This window comes from Primulina eburnea, chromosome 12 (genome assembly GCF_022965805.1).
Source record: "Primulina eburnea isolate SZY01 chromosome 12, ASM2296580v1, whole genome shotgun sequence".
NCBI classification, from domain to species: Eukaryota; Viridiplantae; Streptophyta; class Magnoliopsida; order Lamiales; family Gesneriaceae; genus Primulina; species Primulina eburnea.
Genome location: NC_133112.1, coordinates 8,335,073 through 8,354,614, shown reverse-complemented (window position 1 = coordinate 8,354,614; position 19,542 = coordinate 8,335,073). Strand labels below are relative to the sequence as shown.

The 19,542-nt window shown below is 32.7% G+C and overlaps 1 protein-coding gene and 1 pseudogene across 1 annotated transcript; one reads left to right on the top strand and one right to left on the bottom strand.

The window, feature by feature from the left end:
- Positions 1-4,361: 4,361 nt before the first annotated feature.
- Positions 4,362-4,841, top strand: LOC140807780 (putative 4-hydroxy-4-methyl-2-oxoglutarate aldolase 3; annotated as a pseudogene).
- A 10,434-nt stretch (positions 4,842-15,275) lies between these two features.
- On the bottom strand, positions 15,276-18,891 carry LOC140807844 (protein CLP1 homolog). Its single transcript, XM_073164805.1, has 10 exons — positions 18,608-18,891; positions 18,271-18,339; positions 18,067-18,159; positions 17,262-17,503; positions 16,961-17,099; positions 16,812-16,868; positions 16,474-16,608; positions 16,104-16,339; positions 15,698-15,742; positions 15,276-15,613 (listed from the first exon to the last, which is right to left on the bottom strand). The coding sequence occupies exons 1-10, from the start codon at positions 18,821-18,823 to the stop codon at positions 15,526-15,528; spliced, it is 1,320 nt and encodes a 439-aa protein (XP_073020906.1). The 5' UTR covers positions 18,824-18,891; the 3' UTR covers positions 15,276-15,525.
- Positions 18,892-19,542: the final 651 nt, after the last annotated feature.

Sequence of the window (19,542 nt, the reverse complement as noted above, 5' to 3'; positions counted from 1 at the left end):
ATTGTCACTAACAATAGATATATATTGGCTTAGGAAAATTTGGATCTCATTGTAATTTGTCGTTGTCACTGATTTTCCTTTGAACTTTTGTCATTTTAAAAATTGAAAAAAGTTTAGTGCTCCACTTTTTCCTTTCTCTGTGGGTGTCTCCTCCAGCTATCGACTTGGTTCACATTGTTCAATAGCATACAAGTCAAACAATTTTTGAAGAGAACGCATTTGAAACGTTAACTACTCGTTTTGCTTAAAAAGTACTAGAAATTTTTTTCTTTTTTTTTTTAAAAAAAATTCCCTCGCTCGGCTGAACACATGCAAAATGAATAAAGTATTTTTGACATCATTTTTAAAATAAAACAACCAACTAATATTTGAAAATCAAAGGAAATAGTTCAAATCGTAAAATAAATAGTTCAAATCGTAAAATCATCCAACATCTTACCAAACCTATAAGCATTATTTGAAAAGTACAGCACATACTATCAACCTCTAAAAAACCACTCAAAGCATAAATAAAAGTCGTAAAAAATCTTTAACATAAATAATAAACTAGTGTGGAAAGCTAGCGTTGGTCCTCGGGTTATGTGCACCTTCAGTCCATCAAAGTCAACCATCAATACCTCCATTATCATTATTATCATAATCACCTGCATCAATCACACCTATTGAGTCTAAAAACTCAACACACCATAATCTTGATAACAAGCAATACATATACATAACACATGCAACAGTGAAAATACTTGCATGTAAAATAACATTTTTGTGAAGATGCATAAACTTTAGACATAAACATTTTCATAAACACTTTCATATCAACATAAACATATCCATATTCATCATATGCATATTCCATATTCATTATTCATATTCATATACGTATTTCATTTTCCTTTCGTTCAATTCAGATCGTTAATTATGACTTTCGTATTCATATTAAAGGTCGATTGATCCATCTATATGTAACCACAGTAGTGGGCGGCGGGGATATCAGCGACACTCTCACCCGTCAATTGAGCTTTGGCCTTACATATTAACCATATCATCGTATTCGTATTAGTCACAGTTACTTCACTTTCTTCAACATTTCATATTCTCATCATTTAATAAAAATTAAACATGCATATAATGTTTTACTTTTAAACCAAGCATGCAACATATCTTTTAAATGTTCATATTAAATCATAAAAATCCATAAACATTTTAACATATTAAATCATAAAAATCCTTAAGCATTTAAAATAAAATTTTTATTATAAACCAGCATTCAGGACACTGCCATGACGTTTACTAATTTCTGTGTAAAATTATCGTTTTACCCCTAGACGTAAAATTTCACGTTTTTGACATTTTCTTAATTTCATTGACTCTAAAATATCCCAAATAATTATTTAAGCTTAAATTAAATTTATCACAATTTTATTTAGCTTCAATTCTAGGCTTTTCAATTATTCCTTGATTATTCATTTTTAATGTGTTTTAATTCCGATTTATTTCAAACTTTAATATAAAATTCTTAAATTAAAAACTTAGACTATTTATATTATTTTAGCCCTCGTGAACCATGACTCGACCACTTGATCCATGTTTCGAATTAAATCAAAGGAAGGAACCCTACTCGAACCATCTAGCCTACACCTTGAGCCATGTTCGTTTTTCCATGATCCAAGCTAGAACCACCCTGAGCCGAACCCTGATCAGCCCCTCTAGGAACCTCCTGGACCTTTATAACTAAAGGACTTGACCCCAAGCATAAAACTGAAGGCAAAAGGACAGGACCAACTCTCGGCTGAGAAACCCACATGCCCTAGGACTCTTCGAATCGCTTTCCAGGACCCTAACAAGAGGACCAGCCCCTGACCCAGCCCCTCGTGCACCCTCCTAAGCCCCTAAAAACTTAACCTAGCCCAGCCCAGAGCCCCGTGGCAGAGCCTAATCTCCCTGCACGGCTGCGCTCGCACATGGAATGCCTTCTCGGGTTGGAGTCCTAGCTTGCTAGGACTCCTTCCCAGCCCCGGTGCTTGCCTCCTAGTGTGGCTAGGACTCCTTCCTTGACTCAAGCACGGACCTAGCCCAGCCATGGTTGCAATTGAGCCATGCCATGCAATGATTTCCCTTGAACCCGAGCCCCATGATACACAAACACATTTTTTCAGTTTCCAGCCTCTATCCTGTCTCGTGCAACCTGTTTGTACGTGCGTGTTCTATGGCCTTAAAATTGTGTAAAAAAATCCCATATCACTTCCTAATCATGGCAGCCCCTTAGGTACACGTAATTCATGATTTTTGAATCAAAAACATGTTTTAAAAATCACATATGATGCATATCCGAAAATATAACAAGGTGCAAGTTGTTTTCATGCAATTCCATAAATAATTACATAATATAGTGTGATGATGATTAAAGGAAACAATATGGCGTGCCTTTGCATTTTTAACACATGATTACACGTTGACGATTGAAGAACGACGATGGGAAGAACCTTGGCTTGAAAAAATTTGAAGAGCTCGAAACTTTCCTCTTACTCTTGATGGTGTGTGCCGTGAATTTATGAAAAAAAGGAGTTTGGATTTGTTGGGGAAGGGGTGCGTGAGTTGCAAAAAGTTATGGGGTAGGTTTGAGTTTTAAATAGTTAATTAAAACACTAACAATAGCTTAGACCCATTAGGAAAGTTAATTAGGTCTAATAAGTCTATTATTGCTAATTAAAATTATTTTGTTTAATAAAGTTTGTAAATTTATTAGCCGGGTTTGCTAAAAAGTTCGCATTTTTGTTGAAAAACCAACGCCGATAAAAAATTATGTCCCGGCGTATAAAATCACATCAAAACTCCTTATTTTCAAAAATAAGAAAAATCATCAATTATATTTTAAATAATTAAAAACAATTATTTAATAAAAACATTATCCATTTTTCATCCTTCGATCTCTGTTCCTCGATCGCAACTCGAATAATCCTTAAAAATACATTTTAATGCATATAAGTAGAAAACCTACTAAAACATCATAATAACATATCACATAATTAATTTAACAATTAAAATCAATTAATTAACTATTTTTCATATTCACTAGATTTGCATGCAGTTGGATACGTCGTCTTAATTTTGAACCTTACAGCATTATTGATTTCTTTTGATCGTCAACATTCTTCTCCAAAAATTTAGATTAATATTCAAAAAACATGTCTAACTCACCTTGACTTTGACTATGATCAAGTAATATTGTTATACCATGCACAATTGGATTTTCTCCTAATATTTTAAAATTTTGTTTTCCATATTTGAAACAAAGTCATGCATAACAACATCACCACGAAATTCAATAAATCTATAAAGCATAATGAAAATTAATGGTAGAAACATGGTTGAAGTATGATAGTTAATACCAGAAAATTTTTCGGTCGCTTCTTCAAAAATTTCTAACAAAAAAACACATTTACTCAAAATATTCTAATCATCATCAATCAATATTAAAGACTCTATCGAAATATTACTTTAATATGAAGTAACTAAATCTTGAAACAAAACAAAGTGTAAAGCAAATGATATAAAGAATTACATCTAGTTTCAACAGGGGAGTAAATTTTTAAAATTTAATCACATTTGTTTCGACTAGTGTTTTCCAATCACGTCCATGTTTTCTTTCAAGTAATAATTTTCAGCATACTTTGAATTTTTCTATTACAATAGCCATTTGTTCATCACATGCATATTTTACACATAAGTTAATAATATGATCACATGCACATCTAACATGAAGCACATCTAAAATTGGTTTTAATGAATCTTTAAGAATATGTGCATTTTTAGATGTGAAATGATTGAGGAGTTGCTTACATGGCTCAGGCTCTAATTCTGAAGACAGAGAATGGATCTGTTGTTCACAAAGAGAGTTCTCTAATAGCACTTCTATCTTGTTTCCTCCTGAAATTTGCTGTATTTTCTTATACTTCACAAAGAGTACCTATACTTTTTTAAAAAAGTATACATTGATTATACTTTTATACTTTCACTGATTATTAATAATGAGATGGTCAATCATGTCTATATTTACAATGAAAAATAATACTTTTAGCGTAAAAAATATTAGTTTTTATGAGTGACTCAAATAAAATATATGTATCATAAAATTGACATACGAGATCATTTCACACGAGTTTTTGTGCAAAACAAAACAAAACCCAAAGCTGAAATTGCATTTTTTCATTTTAAAAAAGGTAATACCATAGATTGACTTGTTGGATGGCCTCCAATAGATCTCATTAAGAATTCAAAGGGCCCATACATTTGATATGCTCGTATTGACGGTGAAAGGAACAAGTTTTCAAATGTTTGCCTCATTATTCACTCATTATTCATTAATGTCAACCTAACCTGAGTTTTGTGATGCAAATGAACCACTACTTGAAAGTGGTCACATTCGAATCCTACCCCCTATCTTCCAAATGTATGGGAGACGTCGAGCGTTGTCTGGCCCGGTCGCCACTCTCAAGGTATTTGAGGACAACATATTGGTTAGAGAGTTCCTTGAATCCAAGGGCCATGGTAGAGTTCTTGTAGTAGATGGTGGGGGCAGCATGAATTGTGCTTTGGTTGGAGGAAATCTAGGCCAATTAGCTCAAAATAATGGTTGGTCTGGAATAGTCGTCAATGGTTGTATCCGAGATGTGGATGAGATCAATGGTTGTGATACTGGGGTTAGAGCATTGGCATCACATCCCAAAAAATCAAAGAAAAGAGGCGTCGGTGAGAGGCACATCCCGATTCATATCAAGGGGACGGAAATGCATGACGGAGAGTGGTTGTACGCAGATAGTGATGGTATTCTCATTCTCCCGTAAAGTTCCTAACCATTGCCGCAAGCACTATTACCTTACACCAGGCATATGCTTACATTTTTAGCATATTATACTCGGGTGCTTTCCATTGGTGATCAGTCATGCTCGGACCCTGAATCTGCTGTGGTGAACAGCGATTTGAGCCTTTTCTAAAGAATAGACGCAAGACACATTCAACTCAGTTTTAAATGAAGATTCTGAATGGATTAATGATTTTACAATAATCAGTCCAAATATCCTAGCACATCAACGTACGAGAACAGCTCAAAAGTCATCCTTCGTAAGCACCTTGGACAGATATAACCCACAATCTAGGTTCCATAAATGTTACAAGAACACAATCTTTTTCCACCAAATCCGATCCACAAGACCACAACACAAAACAGAATGCAATGGCTAGTAGTGGCAAAATACATTTTGCGTAAAGGAAAAATACCTCAAGCAGGTGTATGATACAAGATATATTTGTTTTGAGCACTCGTATGATTTTTATAATCAAAACATTCATAGGATGTTAGAAGTTATACATTTGGTGAAAAATTCACAAGGCTCTAACTATTCCGGAGTTAGCAGATATAGCCCTTGATGAATTCCCTACGAACGCTCTTCAAAAACTCCTTTCGCCAATTCTTCTATCAAGTCCACGACTAGAAGATTTGAACCTCTTCCAAGTTCCAACTAGCACTATAATATTTGGAAGAAGTTTTTACGTTGAGATAAAAAATTCAAGAGGCCCAGGTTTTTAGGTCTCTCACTTAAATAAAACCTCCATGGCCTAATTAACATAATATAATAATTGGATCTGTTTAATTAACAATAATGAGCTTGATTAATTAATTGGACTAGTTGGTAATTGGACTAGTCCAACTAGTTTAATTAATTAATCAAAGTCCATTAAAAATTTAATTATTTAGTATGTTGTACTTGTACTCCTATAAGCCCATTTAAACATACTTTTTATTATATTTAATAAACTCAACTTTTAAGTTTAATAATTTAAATTCACAAATAATATAAATTCAACTCCTTGAATTTATTCTCCTCAAATGTTAGAAGTTCATAAATTCAACTTCTTGAATTTATTATCTCATAAATTCAAATCCTTGAATTTATTTTCTAAAAATTTAATTAGAAAACCCCTCGTGCAATAGATATTCGAGTAATTTTTATACAAATACTTGAATAATGCCCTTTATTCATGATATGCACAGCCATTAAATTACATGAATTTTTAAATTACATGATTATTCAAGTATTTGTATACAAATACTTCAATAATGCCCTTTATTGTAGCGCTCGCCAACGCCCTGATTATTCAAGTATTATTCAAGCCACGTGCAATAGGAATCCAGATGTGCCCACTGAGGAAAAGTTATTGTACAATCAAAGGTACAATAAAGGACATTGGCAAAGCTTGAAGACAAAATGTTCCAGCATAAATGTCGGAAAAGTCGAGACACGAATCTCAAGGAACACATTCAAGCTGCAACGGATACCATTATTGAGTCTCACTGTGATCAGTTTTTCGTCTATAAATAGAAGATCAATGAAGACCAATATAGCATGAGAAAAAGAAGAGTGTGGAAAAATAATAGAGAAGTCACGCTTATTGCATATCAGCTTACAAGAAGCAATGAGCCCAGAGAGAACACTTCATCGTGTTATCAGCTTAGAATAGAAGCACAATTCCCTCAGTGTGTGAGAACACATTCGTGTTGTAATAAAAAAATCAGTTCTCACACACACACACACACACACTCTCCACCACTCAATATAGTCTTGCACAAAGATAATAAACTTGTTTATGTAGTCTTTGACACACATACGTTAAATAAGTATTGGCTGGAAGGTGTTGTCTTCAGTCTAGTATAGTAGTTCAGTTAGGCAGTTGAGTAAATCCTAAGCTGAGTAGGTTTGTACAAATCAGTTGTATATATCAAAGTCTTCAAGTGGATATTACCTGAGATGGTAGAAGGGGTGACGTAGGAGCAGTTGAAGTCTCCGAACATCCATAAACATATATTGTGTATTTAATTGTTAACTACTGTTTTCAAACTCATTTGATCAGGTAGAGCATCCATTAGTTCAGTTTTCACCATAACTGAATTGATATATGTCACAACTGATTCTTTTTATTTTCAGTTATTCAGTTACACATGATATAAAATATATCAATGTTTCTTAACGAATACTTGAGTGTTTTCCGCTTGATTTAATATCAAACTTGATTTAATTCATCAGTATAAACATTCTTAGAACACGAGCTATTACACCTCTTAGAGAATATTGTGTTTGAAGCACCTCAAGGTGCCTAGCACACGATCTTTCATATTGCCTACATTTTTATATATTGTATGTGTGAAAAAATATTTATTATATATTTATATCATAAATTTTCATAATTTAATATTTATCTTGAATATTTTTTATTTTTTAAACAATTGTTTATTTGATTTAGTAAATATACTTTGTTTTTCTACAATTAGACTTTCAAATTTAAATCATATATCTGAGGTAGATTTTGTTATTATGTGTTTAAATTAAAATATATTTTTTAAATTTTATTTAATTTTTTTAAAAATAAAAATAAAAATCGGGGTGTTTCAGTTTCGGTTCGGGTTGAGAGTTTTCGGGTTGAATAATTTTTGAATATTACTATTGCTCAACCTGACCCAATCCACCTTAATTGACACTCATATCTCAAACGACAACTCAAAATAGCTTTCTATTTATTTTTTTAATTCATTTATCATAATTGCAGTGTAGTCTTTCATTATTTCTTATTATTATATTTTAATCCCTATTTAATTTAAAATTTTTTTATGCTGAGATTATATCTTATCATCTTGGTGGTTGATTAATTTGGAGGCACCAAAAAACGTTGTCTAACTAAAAGTCCAGACGGTGGACGACCATACACTACCGCTGTCGTCAGCAAGGATTTTTTGAACACTGTTTTTGAGTCATATGTATTTTAATAAAATTAGGACTCGGATCACCTACAAGTGGGGTAAGCACAACAAATGATGATGTGCTTATATGGCATATTTTTTTTAATTCTTCTTTTTTTTTTCCACTTTTCTCCTTCTCTTTTTCTCTTTTGTTTTCTCTTCATTTTTCTCCATTTTTTCCTCTTCCACAAACATTATTCACACAGTTTTATATGAAATAATATAAACATTTTAATTCTTTTATGTTAAATTAATAATTTTGCAATTCCGTGCACCTATCAACTTTCTCTTTGGTGATATCGAAAATTTTTTAGTGTTTGAAATCTTAAGCCAAAAAATATTAATTCTTTTATGGTAAAATTGATTTTATAATATTTATTCTTATAATGTAGGCACAATTTGATCATACTCACCATTCTCTTGAAAATCATGGATTTCAATGGAGATATATCTAATAATACTCTTGAGTAGTTTTTTATTTAAAGAATAGCCGATTAACATTGTTGAAATGAAGAACATAAGTAGGCAAATTAATTTATATTCATCCTAAAATTGGCCACACTTTGAACATCTCATGTTTCGATAATCCTATGCAAATGATTTATTTGTGCATTTATTCTTTTAGTCATGGTGTACGAAGATGATGTTCTATGTACTTGACGTCTATTATTGCGAGTAATCTCATACTATGTCGTACTAAAATATGTACTATAAAAATGGTACGAATCATCATTAGGTGCAATAGGACAAAGAGTCTAATATAACGACGTCTACTGTTCATTTTGCATGCTCACTTCCAAATATAACAAAATTAAGAAAGAACCTATCTATTAAGAGATTTCTTCATGAGAAGCATACAATTGACGGCTAGGTGGAAAAATCAAAATTTCGGAAAATAAAATGAGGAAGCATATAATTTACGGGATGTAAGTAAAGAGCTGATATTTTGAGTTGACAATTTGAAGTTACTGTTATTGACCTGCAGTCAGTTAATTCAGAGTTTTTCTAATTGCTCCTTAGTAGAAGTTTTCTCTCTTTTTTTACTTTTAATATTACTTATTTTGCATAATTTAGGTACATAAACTTTTAAATGATATGTAATAAAATTGAGTTCGGGTAAGTACATGTGCTACGCTACCCATACACATTGTCATCCTTAATCATGTTTCAGAGTATCAATTTAAGATAAAAATAATATATATAGAAGTAATGCATCTATTTTGGTAATAGAACTTTTTCAAATATATCTTCTATAGGCTTAAAAAATGTTATTAAAAAATTTTTGCTGCTTAATCCTATCTATACTTTATAATTTAATTCGGGACTCCTGTACTAACAATTTCTAATCGATTTGGTGAAACTTTATTTAAATTATAATTATATGTTTATTATATAACTGTGTATTGAAGAATTTTTTTTCCTAAAATATTCTTTCGATCTTTTTCAATATTTAATCATATATTTATCTTTATTTTTAAATTAAATCTTATCTTGATTTATATTTTAAATTTTTAGATGAGGAAAACCTTTAATTTGAAAATAACAAAAGTTATCATATTTAGATAATTATTTCAATGATATAAATTAACACACAAGTTGTTAAGTACATGACGGTGTAATTTTATAATACGATCGTTCCGAGTTTCCAATTTTACGACTTTCTAATTCAACTGCGCATTGGGCCTTCCTGAATCGCTTAGCCTGGTACCTCCCAGAGGTACGTATGAGGCATGTATGTAGCTAGGGTGCTTTGAAGCAGTGGCAGTGATTTAATCCTCGACAGAAATGTCATTAATAATAATAATTAAATAAACTACCCATAAAGTTACGAATTCATTTAATTGGATAAATCTAATTAATAATATTTCAATTTAACATTAATTGTGACGAATTTCATACTTTAATCATTCCTTCAAAATTAAATGAATCTATCGTCAAAACAAAAGTTGAAATGGGTGCCCTAATGATATAAATCTCTTCAACAAAATCTTTCACATCAAACAAAATCTTTTATTTATCGATAAACAAGCATGACTCGAAATTTGAACTTTGTTGCAACTTTCACCTTTTATCGCTTAAGAAAAATACTACAAAAAAATTGTATTTCGGTTCCATTCAAGTGAGTGAATTACAGAGGAAACACAAGAACTTAACAATAATTGGTGCGAGAAACTGATCGAAGGCGTGTAATTATTATGAACAATGAATTTTGGAAAACCAAATAAAAACTACAATTCAATCAAAGTCAAACATTAATACTTTCAAGAATCTACGGTCCTGATAGCCACCGCTTTGCAGATGGGGCAGAAGTTCTTCAGAGTAAGCCATGTTTTTATGCACTCCACGTGATATCTATGCCTGCAATCCAGCGTCGCAATCCGACCGCTGCTCAAGTCATCTTGACACACGACGCAGATTTCTTCGTCGCCGCCGCTCGTCTCTGAATTCCTCGTCTCCAAGAACTTGGAAACTGTGTGTTGATCTGTCAAGCCATTGCTGGTGCTTGGAGCCTGCGGACTGGCTTCCGGGGGCGAACGTAGAGGATGATCATTAAGAATCCATGTGTCGTCTTCGAAAACCCCCGTTGGAAGACTTCCCGACGGCTGGAAGGGAGCGCCGCGGCTAGTTTGTCTGATAGTCGCATGGCCCCCGTGCGTGTGGCTGTAAGAGAAGGGGTCGCGAATGATCACAGGAACAACCCAAATAGAGTCCACGCTCGCGATGGGAATGGGAAGCAAGAAACCATAATTCCCTCCGTAGACATATTGCATCTCCTGCGGCTGAGAAAATCTAGAGAAAACATGGTGATACTCCATTGCTATCAAGTTTTCGAATGTTTTCTGATAAGATGATGTTGTATATATAGACAACAAATACACGCGAATTTCCTTGTAAAATCATGGGTTCTTAGTTATTTTTGGTAATAAAATCTTGGGTTAATAAATATCTTAACGGTCATTTGAGATATTAACAGATAAAACATCAAGATTGTAAAATACAGAATCTTCCGATAAATTATTTTTGAAAAACATTTTTTAAACTATATATATTTAATAAAAATACTATTCTTAACACATGAAAAATTTAAATGCTCTCGAATATTAAAAATTCGATTGAGATCAGTTTGTCACCCTCTCGTGGATATATAAATCATATTACAGTAAAATTTCGATAAATGGATTAATATGTTTAGATAATTATTAATTTAGGTTATTGATAAAATGATAAATTTATATAAACATCGTCTCAAAAATTATTATTTATTAATTTATCATGAAAAAGAGTATTTTAAAAATATTATTAAATTATCAATTATTAATTTATAAATGCTTTACTGAATAGACTAATAAAATCCATGCCGATATACTACCAACTTAAATAACATAAATATATTAAAAATAATTTCCATCGTTCATATAATTTATTTATTAAATTAAAAAAAATTATTTAATACCTTCTTACGAATCAATTTTATGAGACAAATCTCCTAAACGACTCGATCCATGAAAATATATTGTTTTTATGTTAAAATTATTATTTTTTCCTCAAGATATGGAGACCAAGTCAATTCATCTCACCAGCATATATTGTTTTTATGTTAAAATTATTATTTTTTCCTCAAGGTATTGACCAAGTCAATTCATCTCACGAGCATAAATCTGTAAGACTATATCACATGAGACCTTAAAAACTTTTACTTCTTTCTATCTCGATTTCGTTACTATCATATGAGTAAAGTAACTCCCTTTTCACTTCAAAAAACATATTATAATCCTCAATAACAGTAACTTCAAATTGTCAACTCAAAATATCAGCTCTTTACTTACATCCCGTAAATTTTATGCTTCCTCATTTTATTTTCCGAAAATTTGATTTTTCCACCTAGCCGTCAATTGTATGCTTCTCATGAAGAAATCTCTTAATAGATAGGTTCTTTCTTAATTTTGTTATATTTGGAAGTAAGCATGCAAAATGAACAGTAAACGTCGTTACATTAGACTCTTTGTCCTATTGCACCTAATGATGATTCGTCCCATTTTTATAGTACATATTTTAGTACGACATAGTATGAGATTACTCACAAGAGCACGACGTCAAGTACATAGAACATCATCTTCGTACACCATGACTAAAAGAATAAATGCACAAATAAATAATTTGCATAGGATTATCGAAACATGAGATGTTCAAAGTGTGGCCAATTTGAGGACGAATATAAATTAATTTGCCTCCCCTATGCTAAATTAATATTGACTAACATTGAATTAAATAGCACCATATTTATTAACCAAGAACTCACAATATTTTCTATTCCCTCCGTCAAGTGATAAATAGAAATGTATTACCTATTACCGATTTTAATATGTCTATTCAAAATCATGTAACACGTAATAAATGCACACAAGGTCCTATAATGGATTCGCCAAAGTTATACGTCACCGGTTCCGAACTCTAATTTACTATATTTTAATATATAATTAAAATTAGTAATATTAATGGAAAATTTTTTTTATTTAGTATTTTGATTGCAAACAATTGTGATTACATTAAAAAAAAAAAACAACAACAACAACAACTAAAACAAAATAACTTATACATTTATTTTTACAATTGAACATCTAAAATTTATCACGATTTATTAAAATATATTTTGAATACTCTGAATCTTCGTTGGAGCTTGAGCTTTGAAATTCGTCGATCGCTCCAGCGGTCCTATTCTTTTTTTCTGCCGCAAACCAATTTTTTGTAGGCATGTTAGCATGCTAAGTGTCTCTGGCTTTAAATTAGTTTTTTGTTCAACGATGATTTTTCCACATACTGAAAATGTTGATTCAGAAGCAACACTTGAACTTTGAACGGCTAGGACATCTCTTTCAATTGTCGCTAACACTGGATACAGTTGAAAATTACTTTCCACCAATATAAAACATCAAAATTTTCTGTAGTCTCAATATATTGGCTTAGGAAAATATGGATCCCATGTTGTCACTAATTTTCCTTTGAACTTTTGTCGTTTTAAACTTTGAAAAAAGTTTAGTGCTCCACTTTTGCCTTTTTCAGTGGGTGTCTCCTCCGACTGTCGACCTGGTTCACATTGTTCACTAGCATACAAGTCAAACAATTTTTGAAGAGAACAAATTGTTGACTTATTTTGATAGTCAACATTCTTCTCCTAAAATTTAGAGTAATATTGAAAAAACATGTCTAACCCACCTTGACTTTGACTAGGATCAAGTAATGTTGTTATAACATGCATAATTAGGATTTTCTCCCAATATTTTAAAAATTTGTTTTCCATATTTGAAACAAAGTCATGCATAACAACATCACCACGAAAGTCAATAAATCTATAAAGCATATTGAAAATTAAAAGTAGAAACATGGTTGAAGTATGATCGTTAATATCAGAAAATTTTTCAGTTACTTCTTTAAAAATTTCTAACAAAAAACACATTTACTCAAAATATTCCGATCATCATCAGTCAATATTAAAGACTCTACTGAAATACTTTTGTAATATGGAGTAACTAAATCTTGAAAACATAACAAAGTGTGAATCAAATTATATAAAGAATTCCATCTAGTTTCAATAGGGAGAGGAAATTTTTTAAATTTAATCTCATTTGTTTCGACTAGTGTTTTCCAATCACATCCATGTTTTCTTTCACGTAATAATTTCTGCGTAATTTGAATTTTTATATTACAATAGTCATTTGTTCATCATATGCACATTTTACACATAAGTTAATAATATGACATGCACATCTAACATGAAGCAAACTACCATCTAAAATTTGTTTTAATGAATCTTTAAGATATATAATCGCAAGAGTATTGGCGCTAGCATCATCTAATGTGATCGACATTATTTTATTTTGTATCTCATAAATATTAACAACATTTAACACATATCTAGCTATAGTGTATGTGTTGTGTGTTGATTCTAACGCTAAAATTATTTTTTGCATAGTCCAAGTTTCATCTATACAATGACATGTAACAGCAAGATAAGATTCATATTTCAAATTAGTCTAAATATCAGTTGTTAAACTAACTGCACAAGAAATGTTTAAAAGATGTGATATTATTATTTCTTTATATTCCTTATACATATCAAAACAATATTTCTTAAGTGTGTCTAGAAATATTATGAAAATCAGGTTGAATAGTACTAGTAAATTCAACAAACCTTCTTATTCAGCTATTATAAAATGTTGTCAACATTTCGTAATAAATTTAACGATAGTTTTTTGAGATATTTCTTTTGTAATAGTGAAAGCTTTACTAGATCGAAGATTAATTTGATGTTGAGTTGTTTCTCTACTGAATGGTTGTAGAGTATCAGAGTCAAGCTTATGTACCTTGACTAAATATTTTTTCAAAGTGTCGGAACCACCACCGGAACCACCACTTGTTTTATAAGAATATCTATCCGGCGGACGACGATGATTGAAAATTCCCACCACCTTCGTTGGGAAGTTCCGCAACATGAAAAGTCTTCAAAATTGGGAATGTAGGCAAAATCTTCAGCAAAATCTAAATTGCGGTTTGAAGACGACGTCATTGAAAATATATTTTGTTAATATGTATAATGAATAATATCAAATAACAATTGTATAGAAAACATATTAACAATTAGAGATTGAGTGCAAAGAAATAGAATGAGATTGTTGAGTGAATTAGGATGGAAAACAAGCACATATTTTTAGTGATGAAAAAAATTACAATTTTACCCCAAAAATAATTGCTATTAGGGGCCAAATTGCAATTATTTAGAAAAAAATCCTTTTCATTTTTTTAGCCAACGGATATAATATCTTGCATTTTTTTCGTTTTTTATTATTATTTTTAAAAAAACTCGAACCAAAACTGGATCCGGATCCAGTTCAGATTTTCGGATCCGGTTCCCGAACCAGAACCTAATTTGGTCTTTTTTTTTAATTGAACCGATCCACCTTATTTATAGGGGTGTCAAAATGCGACACGACCCGTCAACCCTATACGACCCAACACGAAAAAAATCAGGTTCGGATTGGGGTTTTTCGGGTTCGGGTTGGGTGGATTCGGGTTAGTGCCATGTTAAGCGGGTTTTGGGTTGGGTTGGGTTGGGTTGGGTCGCGGGTCAACCCGCAAACTTTTTTTTTGAAAATATTACCTATATTTTATATATTGTATGTTTGAACAAAATTTATTGAATATTTATATGATAAATTTTCATCATTTAATATTTATTTTGTATTTTTTAACAATTTTTTATTTGATTTAATAAATATACTTTTAATTTTCTACGATTAAACTTTCAAATTTAAATCGAAAATTTTGTTATTATGTGTTTAAATTAAAATATTATTTTTTATTTTTTTGAATTTTTTTCATTAATTTTTTTAAAAGTGGGGAAAAGTTTCGTTTATATTTCCTTAGGTTGTGATAAAAATTGGTTCGCACATTTCCCTTCATTCAAAATGACTCTGAAGGAACAGGAGCCTCAAAACGAAAACATTAAAAGAAGTAGATTACCAGTCATTAGTTGATTCTATTACAAGAAATGGGAAAGACTGACCAATCTCAACTGTATAACCAAAGCAGTAATTCCCACTTACCTCTCAAAATTATTAAACAATTGCCAGACCACAATTCTTAACAATCATCAACAATGACCATTGTCTTATGTTACATCCCACAGTTCACACACTAAGTACTGTTGAAGCAAATGGCACAACTTGCAAGTTAGTGCACTAAGGTTCATACCAAGTCAGGCTTCCCATGATCAAATATTTACCGGGAAGGCTTCCAGCAGATGGTGCCAAATAAGTGATTTTCTTACTGCACAGAGAATTCCAAAAGAGGTCACATCAGCAGGGTGAATTGTGAAAGAAATTTGTTGACGACGAAGGTTTAAGTCCAAACCTTTCAAAGTTTATGTCAGTGATCCAGATGAATCCAGCAACATTACTGAGAAGAGGAGAAAAAAGGATCACAAGAGAAAAAAACAATGACTTGCCAAGATTAAATTGGTATAGAGATGTGAGTCAGGCAAATATGATGTGTATTTGACTATTTGTCCACCCCCATGAAATAATGAAATGAGGTGCACTTAAAAATAGAAGATTTTTTAAAAATGGCACCAAACAGGAACAATAAACTTCGAAGGGGAATTAATTTTAAGTTCTCAAATAATTTTAAATCTATCACAGCAAGAAAATAATTCAGAAAATCCTAGTTTGAATCAACAATTAACAATTTAACATTCTCTCAGATGTCTTTTTTTGGGCCAACTTGTAAAAGAGTTGAATAAAAGAGAAGCTGCCTATACCTTGAAATAATTTCAGCTGGTTCTGTTGCAAATGACACAGCTAGAATTAAGTGGAGCAAATCCTGGTTAACAGTAACAGGTATCAATCTTGTAGGGTCTGCCGAAGGCTCTGCGCCAATGGGCAGAGCAGAACGCGGGGCCTGTGGTCCACCACCAATGCGGTATATTATTAAATCACTGAAATTTGCAACACTAGAATGTGGGGAAAGATCATTAGCAAGACCATAGAAATATTCCTGCAATCAGGCAAAGCAAAAAATATATTAATACATGTATCAGAATTGAAAACAATAGCTGGAAGGCAATGTCTCTTCATAGTCAACAAGTCTGCATGAACATAAACACAACAAAGACTAAAAACATTGCATACACGTATTCTGTAAGCCCTGGACTTTTGACGAACTTTTGCATTCCTAGAGACAACACCACCAGACTTCTGAAGTTTCACCACATCTATGTTAGCCTTATTTTTATAAACATCTCTTAGCAAGCTCCAAAGCTTTTCCTGCCATAGTTCATGTGCAAGCAAGAAAAAGACAATTATCATGAATTAAGATCCATGTTTCTCATGAATAAATAGGCATCCACTTACATCCAAATAAACACCTGCCTCTCCTTTCACCATTCACTTAAATACATATATGAAAAAAGAAATCTTCAAAGAGGCCATTTTTAAAGGGCTGCCATTAACCCCGTATAATATAGTACCTGACCCAGAACGAGAACAACTGTGGCATTCAATGTATCAATTGCATGCAACAGCAACTGCCAAAAGGGGTATAAGACAGAAACTGTAAGTTGGGATGATGACAAAGAATCTCTTTTAATAGCCAACAGGTCATATAAAACTCAAATACCTCATACCCAACACCTTCAATCCATCCCATGGTATTAATAACCATGCCTGAAGCTCTAGATTCAAGATTTCCTGTAAACTGTCTCTCCAAAGTTTGAGCAAGCTCTTTCACCAAAACCTTGTAAAGATCAACATTGACACTGAAAAACACGAAGTTGGAAGGAAGGTAAACTCAAAGGTAATAAAAGAAGTAAATAATGGTCACAAACAAGCAGCGAATGGTGTATGCATGCAACGCCGGGTACAGTTGATTAGTATTAAAATATAAAACGAGGAATGCTCAGCACAAACCACTCTGTTACCTGGGAGTAACATGCCCATGGAAGTACACGAGTGGCATATCAAAAGGGATTCCTTCAACTGGATCGATAGGCAGTTCAACTGGAGTTGCAGCTATGCATCCAGGTATCGTTATAGATCCCTGGCCTGTGTCTAAATCTACAAAAGTCGGTTTCCATCCCTGTTTAGCAGCCCAACTCAATAACATCCTTGATAAGGTGCTCTTTCCAGAATCCGTAGGTCCAACAACAATAACCCTTGGCCCCTGAATAAAGTGACTGGAGAGTGACTTCAAAATACGAATGGGCCAATAGCCACTTTTAGAAGTTTCAGAATAATGAGTATTTGATAACATTTGTTAGCAAAAGGAATAGAAAACAACTATTAATGACAGATGAAGATGTAGATAAAAATCACCCACCATAAAATTAATCAATTTGCACAATACATCCAACTCAAACCAAACAACTGCAGAAGGCAGACAAATTTGAATTTTGGTAAAATATTTGCTCACCAATCACTTTTTCTCCATAAAAGTATCTTGAACTTAGAAGACGAAGATTTTGCAAGCCTGATTTCATGTGAATGGAAACTGATCTATGGAGATTATGTGTAAAGCAAACTATGAGCGCCAGCTTTCATTGGGGATCTAATTTTAATGCTCTGAAAAAGCTGGAAGGATGCATACAGTTTAAGCTAATAAAAAAACCAAAAATTGCTATTGAGTACCAGCAAGAGAAATACGAGCAAAAATTGCTAGTAGGAAAAGGTAGCTTAAAATGAAGCACACTATCCTTGTTAGTAGGTCTATCTATTAACTGATGGTACCTGAGAAGTATCAGAATCACTGGGTGCAGCTTTGGCACGATTTCTTCGAGCATCCAGCACAGCATGCACATTGACGTAACTGATCATAGGTGTCTAAAGAAGAAATAGGAAACCGAGAATTCTTCTTAGAGAGTAGCAAAGGAGGAACATATACTTATGAAATTCCAGATAAACATGTGATCAAGAAAGACATCGTAGACATACCTCATCAGCTGTATAATCAGTTTCGGTAGAACCATCCAATTCAATTGTTGCACCATACCAAGAAAAAATCTGGTGTACAATAAAACTATAAGCCAGAATCACAATATGCCATTTGCTAGTAAACATGAACTATCCACCAACTAGGAAACTTAATTTCAGTAAGGAAATGCTAAGGATTGTGCAGAGAAACTTTCTGAGAGATATTCAAGACAAGAATGTAGCTTTGAATGCTAGTATTCTTCCTACTAAATTCTAAGTTCAGACGGAGAATTATTGGCTCAAACAAGTGAATTGAAAATCTATTGATCAAATTAAATGATGAGTATTGCTAAATTACAGCAAACTTGAGCCTCGGCGGATAGTTTAACCAAATCCCCGGCGGAATTTCGGTCCCAAATATCTCTGCGGTGCCGCTGCTCAATCGGAGGCGAAGAGGCGCGTCGGGGCCGACTTCAACTCTTAGCTCACATTCTTTGTCCAGCTTCACCTGTCTCATCGTTGTTGAAACACCTGGTGCCCCAGTCGTAGCCACGGTGGCGCCGCCGTACGACATTCCGATGCTGCTTGATTTCTAGCAAACAAGTGTGTACACACTCGTAGAGAACGAAATCGAACAGACCCAAACCAGAATCGTGAACTGCTGATTGTTAGGGCCTTAGGGGAATGAGTTTCAGGCCCAATTAATGTTTGGCCCAGGAAAACTGGCTAAATTATTTGGGCTTTATTTTTTAACAAAGCCAGGCTTGGATAATAATAGCTCGTTCAGTATAAACCCAATAACAGCCCATTTTAGCGTGCAGCAGTGAATCTTGGAGCAATGACCAGGGATCGAGTCTCGCAAGCGACAGTGTGGGAGTTAAATTTCCTCCAATGAAGGGGAGCTCCTTGTGCGCGGCGTAGCATAAGGTCTAGCTGCTGCTGGTTGGCTGAGTCACCGTGATTAACCTCCTCTCACAATCCTGTCGGACCGACGGTGAAGGGCGTCTAAGACGAGCGATTTCACCTTTGGAGCAATATTTATTATTATTAGTATTTAAAATAATCTGATATCTATTTTTCCTTTCATAATAATAAAACATAAAATTTACAAGAATATTATCGACTTATAAATTCATATTTTCATTACTAAATATTTGTTTCAAGCTAAAAATATTTATATTAGATAAATTTTTATCATAGACATCTAAATTTAACTTACATGATTATATTTATTAAATATTTTAAAAAAAATTATACAATATTTTGATTTAGCTGCTTTTCTAAAATACGAAT